General features: G+C 53.8%; 1 protein-coding gene across 3 annotated transcripts in view; it reads left to right on the forward strand.

Moving 5' to 3' along the window:
• CDH22 (cadherin 22) overlaps positions 1 to 16,499 on the forward strand; it is a 74,000-nt gene that overhangs the window by 51,875 nt on the left and 5,626 nt on the right. For all 3 annotated transcript variants that reach the window (XM_050313812.1, XM_050313813.1, XM_050313814.1), the window contains exons 8-10: positions 3,464 to 3,600; positions 10,590 to 10,711; positions 10,968 to 11,085. In XM_050313812.1, the coding sequence (XP_050169769.1) occupies positions 3,464 to 3,600; positions 10,590 to 10,711; positions 10,968 to 11,085 (377 nt within the window). The remainder of the gene's footprint in view (positions 1 to 3,463; positions 3,601 to 10,589; positions 10,712 to 10,967; positions 11,086 to 16,499) is intronic.

The raw sequence follows: 16,499 nt of genomic DNA on the forward strand, positions 1-16,499 counted from the left end.
TGTTGCTTGGGATTTAAGGTTCTCAGAGATATTCTTGTTTGGCGTTCGCCAAATCCGGAGACACGTGTTGGACATGGGCATTTTATAGACTCCAAGAGCACAGCAAGAACTACAACCTGCTTCAACACAAAAGGGAGAGGAGGAAAAACCAAACACAACAAAAAGCTTTTCACACAGTGTTTGAAAAGCTCCCTGTTAACAAAAACACATGGCTTAAAATGTGCTCCTCGGTGCGTTCGGGGGAGAAGTGAAACAAACTGCTTGAGAAATGCATTCATGAGAAAGATGAGCACCAAGAAAGCTGTCGAAATTAAACAGTCACTTGTAGCATCCAAACCAACAGGCAGTGCCAGCAGGAAGAGAGGGAAATGGAGTACAAGGTCCGCATCCCAATCAGAGCTGGGGACTGCGGTTCCAGATACGGAGCACCAGCTGCAGGAAGGATGAGCACAGGTCCTGTCTCTGAGTGTCTGGAGGATAAGGGATTAAGTGCTGCCTCTTCCCAGGTGGAAAACACCTTCAGTGGGACCGGTGAATATGAAGCTGGAGGAGCAGAGGTGGAGAGGCTGGTTGGTGAAGGTCATATTGCACAAAATGATGGGAATGAGTGCAGCGGGATGAGCCTCCGTGGCATTTGGACCCGCAGGGAGCTGCAGACCCACCTCCACAGACACAGTGCGTGGCAGCAGGCTCAGCCCTGCTGCCATGGCCAAGGCAGCACACTGAGCTCCATCTCCTTCCCCAGTTCATGCTAAGGAGGTGGCCATTCTTTGTGGCAGTGGTGATCAGATCAGATTTCTGGTTTGGTCTGTGCCTGGCCACGAGGTACAGGCAGCCTGCCCTCAGTAGACCATTCAGAAGCGACAGAAGATAATCTTGACAGCAAAGCAATGAGAAGCACAAGGACAGGTTCTTGGTGGCATGACATGGAGTGCTCCCTGCCATCCTCCTGCCCTCCAGCCAGGCGGACAGACCTGTCAGATGTGTCTGGGCTTGGGGTGTTTCCCATCACTAACTGGGTTTTAATGTGTCTCCCATCACTAACTGGGTTTTTCTGTGTAGATATTTTTCACAGACATCTCTTTTAATGCAGCAATGACACAAGAGTGATCAAAACAGGCATGTGCTTACTCAAGAAACTGGGAAGTCATGGAGAGGAGGGTGAAGTACCATCTTGAACTTAACAGTATGAAAAAGCAGAATGGAAGGCAGGACGTGTTCGAGGTCGGGTGATGTGGGAGAACAATGAAAGTGGTTATGTAAATACATCAGTTATGCTATTGGAAAGGTATTGGGTATTGTGATCCCAATTTCTGTTCCTCTTTCCAGCAGAACACCAAACTGATGTACAATTCAGAGTAGCTAAACCTCTTCTTTCCCTGTGCAGTGAGCAAGCTCAGAGTGGATGAGAGGCTGTGGTACGTGCCAAGACAGTGTCACTGTCCCTTCTGGAACTGGCTGTGTGCCTGTAGAGGCTCTATTTCCAGCTGGGAGTTGGGGCAGAAAACACAGGCAGTCCCTGGCAGATAGCTTGGAGATGCCTGAGCTTGTACCTGACTTTGTGTGACAGATGTCCATCTCCTCGAAATGCCAGGGGGGAGGAGGCCACATGGGTGCAGAATGTGCTAGAATGTGGCTGTGTGCAAATGCAGTTTAGATAGTGACTTCTGAATGTCTTTCTTTAGCTACAAGCAAGTGCTGTTGTATTTTCTCTCTCGTTCCTCCATCTGTCTGAAAGAGAGAGGGCTAGGGAATGTAACAAGAAACTGTATAACACATTAAACAGCATAGAAACACCATTGTGTGTGCCTCCATCAGAGACAGAGCTGTGTGGATGGACAGGGGCTTTGCAGGAAGCACTCCCACCTGCAGAACAGCACAGGGCCATCAGTGGTCATCCTTGCATGCAGAAGGTGAGCTGGTGTTCCTCAGCTGTGAGCCACGTGGATGATGGACCCACAGACCACAGCTGGACTCTGGTTGTCACACACAAGCCCTTGGGAAAGCTGCCCTGCAGCATGCAGAGCACTTCTCCCATCCTGAACCTGCTGCTGGCCTGGATGGAGCCTGTCCTGCTCTGCTCCTGTCCAGTGGGGCTTCTCAGAACTGTCCTACCTCATCAGCTTTCCAGTTTGCTTTGTCCCTACATTTATCTTCTTCTGTGGCTGAACATGTGACTGAAGGCTTTAATTTATTCACAGCCCTCCTTTTGGTAATTTATCCTTTGTACTCTTTGCTGTCTTGTATTATTTAATTCTATGAAGCACTCTGGGATTCAGTGTGTGTGAAAGATGCTGTACACAATAACATTATGCTGTATTGTTTGTGATTTGCAGGCCTTCTGGATTTCTAATTCTGATTGCAGTGGTGGTGTGTGTTATTTGTGCTATGGCTGTGCTCAAGGGCCTCAGCTGGATTGGACTTCCCTTCCAGCCCCTTCCCCCAGGAACTCACATCTCATTGTGCCCTGATTTAATGTTGGTTTGCTTAATTCTGTGTGTAATGGTTGCAAGTGCAGGACATGCCACTTGGACAGGTGTGGGTTTGTGGTGAGGGCATGGGACTGAAGCTGGTGTGTGACTCCTTGTGAGCTGTGGGGTTGCCCTCAGGGAGAGGTGGGAATCTCCAGAGGTGGCACAGGGAGCATCTGGGCTCCACCCCTCAGGGAGGGGGTTGTTTGAGGCAGCACTGGAGCAGCTGAAGGAGAAGAGTCAGAGCTGCCTGTGAGAAGTCTCTGCTGAGCAGTTGGGGTGGAGCTCTTCAGCCTGTTCCTTGTGGGAGTGGGAAGCTCAAAATAGGGCAAATCTCGGGGCTGCTGGCATGATGTGCTGTGTTGATGGGGGGATGCTGACTGCTGCCCACCTCTCTGCTGCCAGGATCGCTGCACCAGTTGCACAGGTTCGGTGTGGGTGCAGAGGAGATCTCATCCCTTGTGCCTGCTCTTGCTGCAGTTCAGGGTGTTCACGGGACTGGCTCACACGTGCTGCTGTGCTGCACTCCAGGTCTCTCACTGGGGTGGATGTGGTGGCAGGATCAGCAGAGAGGGCAGTAGGTGAGGTGCACTCCTCGAGCAGGGGCGCTTGGCTTCATTTTGGGTTTGTGCTTTTCCTTAACCCGCAGCTCTGGAGCTTCCCAAAGCCATGAGTGAAGTTACAGCCCACGATTTCTGTATCGCTCTGTCTATCCAGAGCATAAGGTTCCCATCAGAGCAGGTTTTTCCCCTTGTCCACAGTCTGTGCATAGTTCCACTTCATGCACCGAAAGCCACGTTTTCATTTGACTTGAGAGCTCTGGGCTTCCAGCCTGGTAGAAACATGCCCTTCATGTACCATCCTGCATCACAGGACGGTGAGAGAGGTGAAGGAGGGCCTGTTGTGTTATATTCCAGTACTTCTGGGGCTGATGGCCAGGGTGGGCTTGGCACACCCAGCTGCTCACGGTCTCCCCTTTTGCCTGGTCACAGGTACGCCATCGACCGCAGCACGGACACCGAGAGGATCTTTGACATCGATGCCAAAACAGGTGCTATTGTGACAGGAAAGGTCCTGGACCGGGAGACGGCAGGGTGGCACAACATCACTGTCCTGGCGATGGAAGCAGGTGAGGTGGAGGAGTGCTGTGTGGAGAGGCAGAAGTACGGGTGCTGTCACCGCAGGGGTGGCCAAGGCGCGAGCGTTAATCAACACTGAAGTAAAAAACATAAATGCAGCAGCACTGAGTCTGACATCTCCCTAGACAACCTAAAAATACTCTTCCAGACTCGAGCATTAATAAGGGAGCATGGTCGAATAGTATATTTGATGAACACTAATCAAATTTGTGTTATCTGTGCGCCGTCTCTGCCAGTCATCCCTGTGCAGCTCGTTCCCTGCAGTCACACCTGCTGAGTGGCACTGGGGGCTCCCAGGGGGGAGCTGCTCACATCACCTGCATCCCCCAAAACAAGTCATATACTGCCTGTGGATGCCCCACCAGCTGGAGCCCTGTGACACTGAGTGGTGTCAGCACTCACTCTGCTGGGGCTCACAGTGCCTGGGATTCACAGTCTGTACCTGCCCCTGGGGTTGTAGCTCTGGATGCCTCCTGTGCCCTTGGGGTAGTGCAGGCTTGGCACAGAAGGAGTGGATGGGAGGTCCCAGCACTGCAGCAGTGGGAGGGGACTGTGGGGACAGAGTGTCCCAGGCATCATGCTGGGAAACAGAAAGTCATTGCCATATTCTTACCAAGTTTTCCATATTTTGGATGTGCAAGTCACCAGGGCAGTCTGGGCTCTGCTGTGCTCTGCCTCCCACCCCACAGTGGGTACTGGGCACGTCCTGATGCCTGCTGGTGTGTGCCAAGACCTGCCTGTCTGTGGGTAGCAGCCTTACCCAGGCTTCACTCCAGGAGATTCTCAGAAGTTCTGGTTCTTGGTTCTTTGCTTGTTCTTGAGCACTGAAGGTGCTGTTCACGTTCAAGGAGCTGAGTCAGGGCCTGACTTGGATCCCAGAGGTCAGATCTTGCCACCCACTCCTGCAGGCAACAGCACAGGCCCCGTGGCCCAGGGAGAGGAGGGTCAGTGGCCCTGGACAGACCCCGCTGCCTGGGGGGATGTCTCTGGCTCTGCCGTGTGTCACTGTGCTGACACTCTGTGCTGGCTGACCGGGGTCACCCTGCACTCTCTGACTGTGGCACTGTCGTGGCCTGGAGATGGGTGGGTGTGTTGGCACTGCCTGGCCATGTCAGAGGGAGGGCAGCCCAATGCTGATCCATGGCTTGTCCTGGGGGCTCCACGGGGAGGCTCTCCTGGGAAGGGGGGATGGCGGCATTGCAGCACAACTCAGCGTCCAGAGGAAACGTGAGGTGACAAGAATCAGAAGGACAATATTTACACGCAGTGGCTAGGATTTCAGAACAAGTCAGTAAATGCTGTGGCTCCCCTCTGGCAGGGAAGCCTGTCAGGCTGGATCGCTTCAAAAACCAGGGAGACTCTTCAGTGCTCTGACTTCTCCCGTGGTGAGCTCTGACTCATCCGTTTTAACTGCCCAGACATCCCTCCCAGTGACATTATCCTTAACGTTTTGTAATCATGAAATATTAATGACTGATATTGAATTTAAAATACAATTTATGTCTGAATCCTCTGGCGGAAAGGGCAGTTGTAAAGGTACAGCCTTCTGAGTGATGGAGGGGTTTCGGAGCGGGGCTGTGCAGCAGCTGTCAGGCTGTGCCTGGTGAAGTGGGGTCAGCCACAGCAGTGGGAACGTGGAATGCAGGGGGGCTGGGAGTCTCCACGCTGGCATCAGCACAGCCAGCAGTGCAGTTCCTGGCAAACAAGTGTCGGGGTGCTCACCATGGGCATGCAGGGTCTGCTGCACCAGGCTGGACCTTACCAGCCACAGCAGAGGCAAGTGGTGAAATATTCCCTTTCCTCAGTGAGATGTAAACTTGGCAGGAGGAATGGAACGAGCCAACTGGGTGTCCTGCTGCCCAGACTCGTGCCTGGTGCCCCAGCTCATTGGGGATGGTGGGAACCCGATTCCCACAGTGCCAGGCTCACTTGATTCCCGCAGTGCCAGGCACAAGATGTTGCATCCCTGTGGCCGCCTCGAGCTACCCTCCCAGTCTGCTGGCAGGGCTGTCCTGAGCAGGGTTTGACTGCTGGTGGCTGAAGGACAGACGGCCCTCTGGCAGCACCTCCTCCATGCAGGAGCTGTGCCCCGACCCTGGAGAGCCCTGTCCTGCAGCAGAGACCGTGTGCAGGGGCACATGTCCCACCTGCAGACATCACAGAGTGCATTTGCCTCTGAGAGCAGTAAGAAAAGCTGCAGAAGGTGCCTGGCTGTGCTCGTGAGCCAGTTGGGCTGCTGCTGCTGCGGGAGGAGTGGGGGCAGCTCTGCCCCCCAACCAGGCACCCCCAGCATGAGCTGCCTCAGCCAGCCAGGGACCACTGGAGTGTTTGGCCTCGCAGCGTGGCAGCTGGCAGGAAACATGGGGGCTGTTCAGCTAATCTGGCCTGGGACCAGGCCAAGCATTTCCACAGATAAATCTTCATCTTGCTCGCAAGCTGTTTACCTTCCTTGGGCTAATATTAGTGATTCTCTTCCTGTTTTCCTCTTTGCTCATGTAAAATGATGAGGCCTTGACTGCTGTGTCCACTGCTGGTAATTGAGATGATAAATCTTCCTGCTGGAGACTGGCTTTAATCAGAGCATTGTGTTTGGATGCGATTTAATGACTCTCATGCTGCTGAGTTTGGGCAGGACTCAGGAGAGGTGAGAGCCATTTATGTGTTACTTGGCTTAACTGCTGCTTCCACTTTGTATCCCCTCAGCTGGGAGCCACGTTCTCAGCTCCAGCCTCTGATGCAGCCACCTGTCAGAGGAGCCATACCCCTGGCATGCCCCTGCTCTGTCCTTGCCATCAGAGCTCTGCTTTGCAGGCAGGACCTGCACCAACAGCTACAAACCCACCCTGTGCTCCACAGCCGTGGCATCGGGGCTGGAGAGCAGAGCGGCCCATCCCAGTCTTCTGTTCTGCATTTTGTTTTCCCAATTTGCGGAGGTAGCGAGGAATAAATTCTGCTCCTGCCTCTTCTGGCTTTCCTTACTAATGTAAAAAATTTGAATTCAGGGTATTGCAGCGATTTGGTGTTGACACAGGAGAGCAGGTCGTCCGCTGTACCCAGCAGTGTCTGGGAGCTTGGCTGCCCCAGGGAAGCTGCTGATGCCCTTTGGGGTGTGATGCCCTGCACGGCTCTGTGCAGGCAGGAGGGCAAATGGCACGTGTGCCTTGGCAATGGCTGGATTTGGAGCTCCACGGGAAAGGTTTGGGGGTAAAAATGCAAAGTGCTTTACTGTGAGTTTGTGTGTGGGTTTGGAGGGGTAGTAGCTGGATCCCAGCACAGTAACCACTGAGCCCTCCTTTCCTGCCATGACAGGGGTGGCTGAGCATCCCTGGTCCCCTCCCATCCCTGTGAGCAGCTGCTGCAGAGCTCTGGTGTTGGTGAGCAGTTGCCCAGGACTGCCCAGTGTTGGTCCTGTCAGCACTCAGTCGCCCTCAGCTCAGGGAGAGGGCAAGTTGGCATTTTGTGTCTGAACGTTCAAGATGAGAATGTCACCCTGTTTGGATCACTTCCATGATTAATTAAATTGAGAAAAATACTTCGAGATGTGGCTGAAGCATTTGAGTGTTGAGCCCGAGTGTTGCCGTGCAGCAGGACTGTCACCATCTCCTGCTCCAGAGTCCCAGCACTGCCTGTCCTGTCCCAGCACTGCCTGTCCAGTCCAAGTGCTGCCTGCTTTGCTGTGTGGCACCTGGGCATGAGGGTTCCAGCTGGCACTCAGTTCCATGCCCTGAACCATGCTGGTAGTTGAGTTGCAGCAAGTGCAGATGCAGCAGCGTGGAAGCGCTGGGCAGGATTCCGTCCCCCACCCACTGCAGCTCCAGTGGCTCTGAAATAATTCTTCCCATGTTGGCAGAGGCAGCTGCCAGTCACCAGCCTGGATCTCCCCTACTGCACGACTGTGCTTCCAGCATCTCCCTCTTGCTCTGTGTATTTTCCATGTCTCTTTCCTCAGTCTTTTCAGATTAATAGCATACCAACTCCTGAAGGAAATGCAGAAAAACGGCATGTTTAATTTTAATTTAGGAAAGCGTTTAGGTAGCAGCCTCGTTTCCTCTCTGCTGTCAATCAGGTTTTCTCAAGGCTGACATCAATTAGTTTAAAAATATTGAATGTAATTTTGCCTGACACAACATATTGCAGCCACTGCAAAATATAATTTATTTTAGAAGAAGAAATAATTAAACTAATTTGCATGTCAGTCAGCTGAGCTGGAATACCGAGGAGAAACGCTGCAATGGAAGACGGCTTTTTAAATTTCCAGTTTGCCCTCAGCCTGCACGTGCCACCCTCGCCCTGGCCGTGGGGCAGGTGCTGCTTGGCAGAGCCCTGCGAGGGCAGGTTGCCGTGCCACCCATGCAGATAGCTTCACCCACCCCCTGTGCTGCCCCTCCTGGCACTAGGACCTGCTTGCTGAGCCTTTGCTTGTGTTCTGGAGCACGTGCTGGGTGCGAGCACACGGGCAGAGAAAGCGCAGGTCAGAGTTTCTGGCCTCGCAGACTTGAAGCCTGCATTAGCCAAGGGCTTTGTTGCCTTTCATCACAGATGTACTCCAACAATCTTGATCGCACTTCTTGCTGTCATAAATTCAGTTTGTGCTGCGCAGTTACAGAAAACATATTTCAGATGTTTTGAAGATAACTTTTATCAAATACATCCAACCATTTTTCATATCTCCCACCCATGAATCCGGGTAGTGGCTCAGAGGAAGAAGGAGATTGATAAAGCATTTGGGGAACCTTTAAATATACACTGTACAGCCAAAATAAAAAGCAGTGGATGTGGGCCTCGCTGGAAAGGTAGACAAGGGTGCAGTAGTTGCGTTTTTAACCTTGACACGTCAAATTTTAACCCCGTCACTGACCCAGGAGTGAGCGTGAGCCTCAGGCTTCAGCAGTTTTGGAAGGGCCGAAAGGAGAGCTTTTGTATGACAGGGTGCATTAAGAAAGGTCGCTGTGCTGTGCCCAGGGGAGGTAAGGCTGTGCCCAGGCAGGGTGGGGGCAGGTGCTCAGCTCTGTGCTGAGGCCGTGGGTGACTCTGCCCACATGCGCGGCACAAAGCGCTCCCGGCAGCTGGAGCTGGAGCTGTGGAAGAGCACGGACCTGTGGTTCTTCTTGGCTCTAAACATGCTGATCACATCCCTCCTGAGGGGCGTGGGGAGGTGGTCTCGAAGCAAAGCTGCCGCGCTCAGGCTCTCCTGGGTGCCCAGACCTGGCCCTGCGGAGCCTTCGTGACACCCAACGGGTCCTGAGGAGTGTTTGGCAGCACTGGGATTGGCTCCTGCTCCCAGCTGGCTCAGATGCTGTGGGGCACTGAGGGAGGAACCACTGCTCCTCTGGGCTACAGTTAGGAAGGTGAAAAGGTAGGATCTTGGTCTCTTCCTCCCTTCAGGCTCTTCTTCCTCCCTTCTCTTTCTACCTTTCCTCATGTTTTGGTAGTGCCAGCTTGCTCCAGAGCTGAGCAGCAAGGGTGGTTATCCACCTTCTTGTGGGCTGAGGAGGGGGTGATGAGATGCTGTTGTCCTCCTCCTTGCAGGAATTGGACCCTTTTTCCTCCTGCTCATTTGTGGGCACCAGCCGTGCACCCCTCCACCTCCCCAGGCTCCCTTCTCGCCCTGCTGCTCCTCCTTTCTCTCTCCCTGAAAGCAACTGCAGTTTATTTCACTGCACCAACATGCCTTTTAAAATAACACATAGTTCCAGGCTTTTAGTCACGACTTCTGCCTCCCTCCCCCAAAAACAACCATCTAATCACCAGAGCAGCTGGTCTGGGTGAGAGGGAGTGATAACATGAGAACGGGGTGAAGGCAGCTCTGGGGAGGGGGCTTAGATTCCCAGCTAATTATGGAGCAGTGCTAAATCTCCTCTCCCCTGGGTCCTCCCCCACCTGATCTGCAGGGGACAGTATTAATGTTATAGACAAACAGGCAGCAGAACTGCTGCCCGGGCATGGAGAGAGGCATTAGTTCTGTCACAGGTGCAACCTCTGGGTAAAACAAAGGAGGTGGAGTAAGAGGGAGTTCTCATTTCTGGACATGTATGAGGTGCTTCAGCAAGCATCAGTCCCTCCAGAGTGATTTATAATCCTGTGGCACAGTCTCAGTGTCCCTTGGAAGTTGTGCACAGGGTTGTGACGCTGCAGTGAGTGGAGGTGTAAATGCTGTCCCTGTCCCACCTGTGAACTGAACCTGTCCCAGCCAGCAGCTCTGTGCACCCCAAGGGAGGAGGGGAGTGGGCTGTGAGCCCTCAGTCTTACTGTGTGACTCCCCTCATGTCAGCTGGATGATGGTGCTGCGTTCAAGTTGAAGCTGCTGATGACAGTACAAAAAACAGTCTCAGCATGAGAGGCCTGTATCCCTGGGCAGGAGCCCTGTCCTCAACAGGGCACAGTCACCACCAGGTCACCTGGGTGTAGAGGAGGTGGAGGGACAGATCTCACCACCACCCTGTGCCCTCAGGTGATCTCAGCTGTTTCGCTTGCCAGCTCTGTTCACTCAGCTCTCGGATGTTGCTGCCAGCCCCCAGGGTTAGGATCCAGGTCAGGGGGTGATGTTCTCCCATCCAAACCTTCTTGTCCCCTCTCTCTGCTGTTTGGCTGCAGCACAGATCCTCACCAGTGGTGACTGACCCTTATGGCCAGGACTTGCTCCAGGCTGTTCAGCACTTCCAGGGGTAGATCAGGCCAGCAGTGATGTCTCGTGAGTCCTTGGCACACAGCCCAGCAGTTGGGATTCTTTACAGGGAGCAGTGAGGCTGAGTGATGCTCTGCAGGTGCTGCTGTCCTGGAGATGGTCTGTGCCACAGGCAGAGATGTGGTGCTGTGTGACCCTCAGTGCTGAGTGACCCTCAGTGCTGAGTGACCCTCAGTGCTGAGTGACCCTTGGTGCTGGCTGCAGCCACACAGCTGCCAGACGGGGATGGGGGGTGTTGCTCACTGACAGCAGTCAGCAGTTTGTGCTGAAGCTCTGCTTCTCTTCCTGTTCCAGATAATCACTCACAGGTGTCAAGGGCCTCTCTCCGTATCCGTATCCTGGATGTCAATGACAATCCACCTGAGCTCGCCACCCCGTATGAAGCCGCTGTGTGTGAGGATGCCAAGCCAGGCCAGGTAGCGAGTGTCCCCCAACCCCAGTCTTGTGCTGCAGGCAGTGCTCTGGACCAGTGCCAGCCTGTCAGTCCATCCCCTTCTGCCTGAGACTCTTCCCGTGCAGCCCCTGCCACGCTGGGGATCACTCTGCCAAAGTCCCACAGCTGAGCCCATCCGCAGGGGCAGAGGCTCATCCCACTGGCTGGACCCTGCGTGCAGGGCCCTGGGAGAGGCTGCAGAGGCAACCCTGGTGCTCACCTCTGCCTTCTCCCCACAGCTGATCCAGACAATAAGTGTTGTGGACCGGGATGAGCCTCAGAGCGGCCATCATTTCTACTTCACGCTGGCGCCTGAAGCCACCAACAACCACCACTTTTCGTTGCTGGATATCCAGGGTAAGTCCTGCTGCGCCCCTGGCCCATCAGCCCTTGGGCTGAGCGGCACCTCTGGCTGTGGGGAGGGGGATGGGCCGTGGGCTTAGGGTTTGTCTGTGCCCGGTGGAACTCCAGGTGCTTTGGGCATGCCACAGGGCTTCTTGCCGACCTGAAATGTGGGACTGGTCAGCGAGCAGCTTGGATTTCCTCAAGGAGGCTCTGCCAGCTTTATTCCCTGCTGCAGGCAGCTCCAAAGCTCCTCTCGTGCTGTCTGGTTAAGCCTTTGGTGTTTTCAGGGCTCTCGATCCCTTTTTTCTCGTGGAATCTCCAACCTGCCTGCAGGCGAGGAGATGATGTGGATTTATAGATGAACACTCTCACGTTTTGAGCATTATGATTTATCCCTCTACAAGGTAAATCCTGGAGCATGGGTCATCCTGGGGCTGCCGTGTGGGTGGGCAGCCCCATGCCCCTGACAAACAGGCAGTGGGGTCATACCACAGCCAGCCCGTGGCCGTGGTGGGTTCTCTGGGATGCATCTTCACAGCCTGATTCCCTGTAAGATGACAGCTCCAGGATGCAGTTCCTCTGCATTTCCTGAGCCTCATCCTGTCCTTTGGGACATGCAGCCAGGCATGTCTGTTCCTCTGGGGTTCTCTGTCCCTGGGCTCAGTGGCATTTGTGCAGACAATAACAATCCAGAAGAGTAGTTATCAGGCTATTTTTGACTGGTATTTAGGGTGAATTTAGGTGCTGATTGCAGCAGTAGGTAGAGTAGGGAGCCCTGCAGATACTGGGACCTTCTCCAGCCAGATGTGCACGCACTTGTCACGGAGGCCAGCCCTGATGGAAGCTAGCAGATCACATTGAAATTCCTCTTTGGTTTTGGTTGGGTTTTCTTTTAAAACCATTTTCTGTCTCTGCTTTTGCAGCTTCATCTGTCAAAAGTCTGGTTTAGTTTGTTCCAGGTTTATCAGAGGAGCCTTCTGCTGACGTAAGATCCTGCTTGCTCAGTTCGGTTCTGCGTTATTAGGGATAGTCAAAATGGAAAAGCTTCAGATATGATGGTAGAAGGGCTGGGTATTGTTTTGTGTCCTGAGAAGCTCGGCTGTCCCTGACCTGAGCCCCTCCCCCTGTGCTCGGGGGGCAGATGTTTACAAGACCTTTGCTTCTTATCATGTAAGAAGGCTTTAATCCTCAGCAAGATTTTACCCCACACCCAGCGATTAACTTCCCTCACTTTCTCTGAAGGACCTTATGAAAATGTGCTTGAGTGCACTGAGCTGCACCCGGGTGTCCATCCCTGCCCAGCCCAGAGCTGTGCTCTGCTATGGCCATCCCAGAGCCACCACTGCTGTGCTGCTGGTCTGGCAGGACACGTGGCCAGGGGTGGCTGGGGTTTAGCAGGGGCTGCTTGGTTTCCCAGCCCTATGTAGGAGTCACACCCTGTTTGGGCCTCTGGGGTCCACCAGCAGTGACCCAAGAGCTGGCATTGTAGTAGGTGCAGGACAGGGGCTTGTGTGCCACCATCTCCTCTGGAGCTGCTGCTCTCTTGAGTGGGACGAGGCTCTCGTGGCACGGGGCAATCCTTTGTGCTAAACGATCCCTCGCGCTCTGCGTGTGGTGTAACACTGCATAAAATGAGTAAAAGCTGGCATCACCTCCGCCTCCTGCTCTTGGGAAAACAAATGTTGTTGCTGCAGGGTTGTTCCCAGAGTGTTTGCAGACCCTCCTGATTGCTGAGCAGTGCTGTCTTCCACGGCAAGCGGAGGTGGCTGCCTGTGCAGATGGAGACACCCCTCATTTCTAGCAGGCGTGTGTCTCGGTGCCATCTCCCTCCCTTTGATTTCTGCCCCCTCCTTCAATTCTTCAAGTGCCCTTGAGTACGCTCGCCTTTGCCCCTGCTCTCGCAGGTCCCCTTGCTGCATCCTCCCTTGTGTTCCTCCGTTGCTTCCCTCTCGTGCATTCACCCCTCTTGCACTTGTCTCTACTCCCCCACATAAATATCAGTGGTGACAAACTGCTACCACCGGCCCATCTGTTTCTTTGTACAAATTTGTAGCCAGTTTTGAAACGTGATTTATAAATATTGCTTTTGCAGCCAAGGAGTGACACTGATGGATGTCAGCACAGATGGATTTGCTAAGCTCTTGCTTAAATCCTCTCTTTTCTATTGCACCTACTCCCCTCGGCAGCAGAAAGCCACCTCCAGAGGTGACTTGTCCTCAGCACCCCCTTGGGAGTGCTCCTGTAGCAGTTGGTTGGGCAGGGTAGGAGAGGCCGTGGTGGGGCTGCTCAGGGGGAGTGTGGGGGGCTGTGAGCTGCCAGAACAGTGTTGGGGCTCCCTCTGGGTGTCCCTGCTGTGGGATCTGCTCGGGCAGGCACCTTGCTGGGCAGAACTGACCCCGAGCACAGCTGGGGAAGCAGAGCAAGCAACAGGCAGGTAAAGGTTTGAGTCCAGAGCCCTGTCGTGCATGTGGGAGCACAGACGTGCAGGGTAGGGCCATAGGGGATGCTGAGCACTGCCAGGGCTCTTCTGAGGCTCCTCCGAAGCAGTGCCATTGTCCTACTGGTATCTCTCTACTGGTATCTTTCTTTCCATGCTTTTGCTCTGCCCGAGGGACTGCTCACACACTTCCCAATTCATCAGACAAAGAACAAATGTCACCTGTGGTAACAGCAGTCACGATCCAGAAGGAAGATGCCCAGCAAATGGAATGACTAAAGGAAGAGATGGAATTAGAGAAGCTGACCACGCTCGGGTCCAACTGGTGCCATTCCAAAGGCATTTGCCATCCTCTGTCTCCTAACTCGCCTTTTGCTGGGCCTTTCTGGTCTGAGAAAATTGATTACAGAAGGATCAAAGTCAATTAAAGCCTGAAATTGTGTTCTCCAAGAAATGCTAATTGTGTTGGAAGGAATGGTAGAAAGCATCCCAGCCCAGCAACCTGGAAGGAGTGCTAGGTAATGTGGAGTGACACATGGAGCTACTGACTCCAGGGCTCAAGGGCTCGGCAAGCAGATGTCTGAACTCTCTGCAGGTCTCATTAAGAGCATGTAATGGGTGATAGAAGATCTGAAAATTGTAACAATCAAAAGCAAAATGTTAGGATTTGAGGACTGCCTGAGGATAGAGGAAGCCTCTTCCAGCCCCGCAGGGATGCCGCTCTCAGCACAAGCAGCGCAGATGCCGATTTGGCCAGGGGGTGGGGTCTGTGTGTACAAGAGCATCGAACCTCCACGGGGCTCAGCAAACAGTGCAGGAGCAGCAGTGTTGCTGTGGGCTGGCACCCAGAGAACTCAGGAGAAGGAAGAGGCAAAAGGGAAAAACAGGATGTTTCTTCTACCAGCTGCACCACCTGGGGCTGAAGGGGGTCTGTTCCCTTTGGGCAGCCCTGGCAGCAGCGTGCCCACGGGCCTGGAGCTGGTGTGCCTGGGCACTGCTGCAGCAGGGCAGCTGCTGGAGAAGGGGAAGGCAGATGCTCACAGGGCCCTGTGAGTGTGGGAGAGGGCAGGGACATCAAAATCCCTCCTGCTCTCCTAGCACTGTTTGAGATTGAGTTATGAGAAGGATTTATTAGTTCTGTCTTTGAGGCTGCCAAGAGCCTATTTGGAGAGGGAATCTGAGAGACTTAATTGTTTTATTATTCCTAGTGATGTTAAGCTCCCACCAGAGTATATTGTGTTTCTAAACTTTCCTTTAGGGCAGCCTTGATGGGTCCCTGCTCACTCAGCTCATGTTGTTTCCTGCCTTGTCCAGTGACTCGTTCCTCAGGCGGACAGAGGGGCTGTCTCCTGCCTGTCACACACGGTGATGTGATGTGACATGGGATAATGTCACTGTGTGATCAGGGAGAGGGTGGCAGAGGAAACCTGCAGAGAAAATGTCAGTTTGTGCAACAAGATGGCAGTGATAGCAAATGGTTTGGCTGGGGCATCACAGGACACTCGGCACAGCCTTTGGAGCGGCGTGACCGCGGCAGAAGGTGCAGCTTTGCGGGGACTGGGCAGGAAACCAAGTGTGGAGTTGTCTGTGCAGGAAAGCTGTGGATTAACGTCTGCTCCCATTCCAGTGTGGGCAGCCGTGCTCCTCAGCGTTGTCACCCCAGAAATGGACTTGGCAGGAAGCTGCTGTGGAGGAAGAGACGCGAGGGCTGCGGGGCCAGGCCTGCCCGGGCTGTGCCGATGCAAACCGATCTGCGCCAAGGCACATCCTGAAGCAGCTGCTGTGGGTCAGCTGACTGTAAAAGAACAACCAAGAGAAATTACACTGTTTCGTAGGAGGTTACTTCGGTTACATCTTCCAGGATACGTTTTCCCAGATCCGGGCAAAATTTTCTTTGCTTCTGTGGTCAAAGGGACTGCAGTTGGCATGGCAGCAGCCCCGCTCTTTTTGGAGTATCTCAGAGGGGAACACAGAAGTTTGCAAGTAACAGGAGTGCAAACACTCAGCAGACAGTTGTCCGTGGTTCTGGAGAGCCTGGGCACAGCTAGGGGGCAGTGGGGAGGGCAGCAGAGCCATTTCGGGTGCCCAAGGCAGCTGGTCCGTGCCAGGCTGGGCTCTGGCTCTCCAGCCGTGGTGAGCAGTGTCACAGGTGCAGATGTGAAATTTCTGCAGATCTCCCTCCTGCAGGAAGGGCTCATGTCACCCTGTTCGGAAGAGAAAATGTAGTTTCATGATGTTTAAAATAGTGTTTGTAGTTGGGATTTTTGTTGCTCCCTTGCATCAAGTTTTGGATCACAGAGCAAACCCTCAGCCCCTTCCTGAGCCGAGGTTTCTCAGAGCAGAGCTGTCTATCATGCTGCTCATAGATTTAAGTACTGGCTGCTTTATTGTGACTCGGTGGGTTTGGCAGTGGCAATATTTCTCCTTCCTGTCCCTGGAGGTGGGGGCTCGGTGGTGCCACGCTGCCTGAGCCAGCTCAGCTGAGCTAAGGTTGGTGCCTGCCTCTCTGCCACTTGCATGTGTATTTCCCCTTGGTTTCTAGAGACTGTTTCTAAAAATACAGCATGGCAGGTCCCTAACAGGAGCTGGAGCTGGCTGTAAACAGAAGGGAGTTGCCAGCCTCCTGCTGCATTTCTAGAGAGGTTTGGAGCTGGTGCTACCCCTGCATTTTCACAGTGCTGAAAGGGCAGCTGGGAGAGCTCCCAGGCACTGTGTTCCATCAGACCTGGGTCAGAGATGGGCTGAGGTGCAGGGCTGTGTGCTCAGGGATCCTCCACGCCAGAATCTGACCCCATGCCCAGGCTGGTGACCTGACTGATGTGCCAGTGCCAGCAAAGGAGACTCTCCTGGGCTGTGGCCAGAGCCTTGCTCTCTCACAGCACTTTGGTCTGTCCTATTGGTCCTGTGACTTTATCACCACTGGATCCAGGTGTCCAAGGCTTACCCTTAGCTGGGCTAGCTAGGAGTTAGTCCTGGTCTCTTGCTGAGA

This window comes from Myiozetetes cayanensis, unplaced genomic scaffold (assembly GCF_022539395.1).
Source record: "Myiozetetes cayanensis isolate MyiCay16 unplaced genomic scaffold, myiCay2020 scf19, whole genome shotgun sequence".
Taxonomy (NCBI): domain Eukaryota; kingdom Metazoa; phylum Chordata; class Aves; order Passeriformes; family Tyrannidae; genus Myiozetetes; species Myiozetetes cayanensis.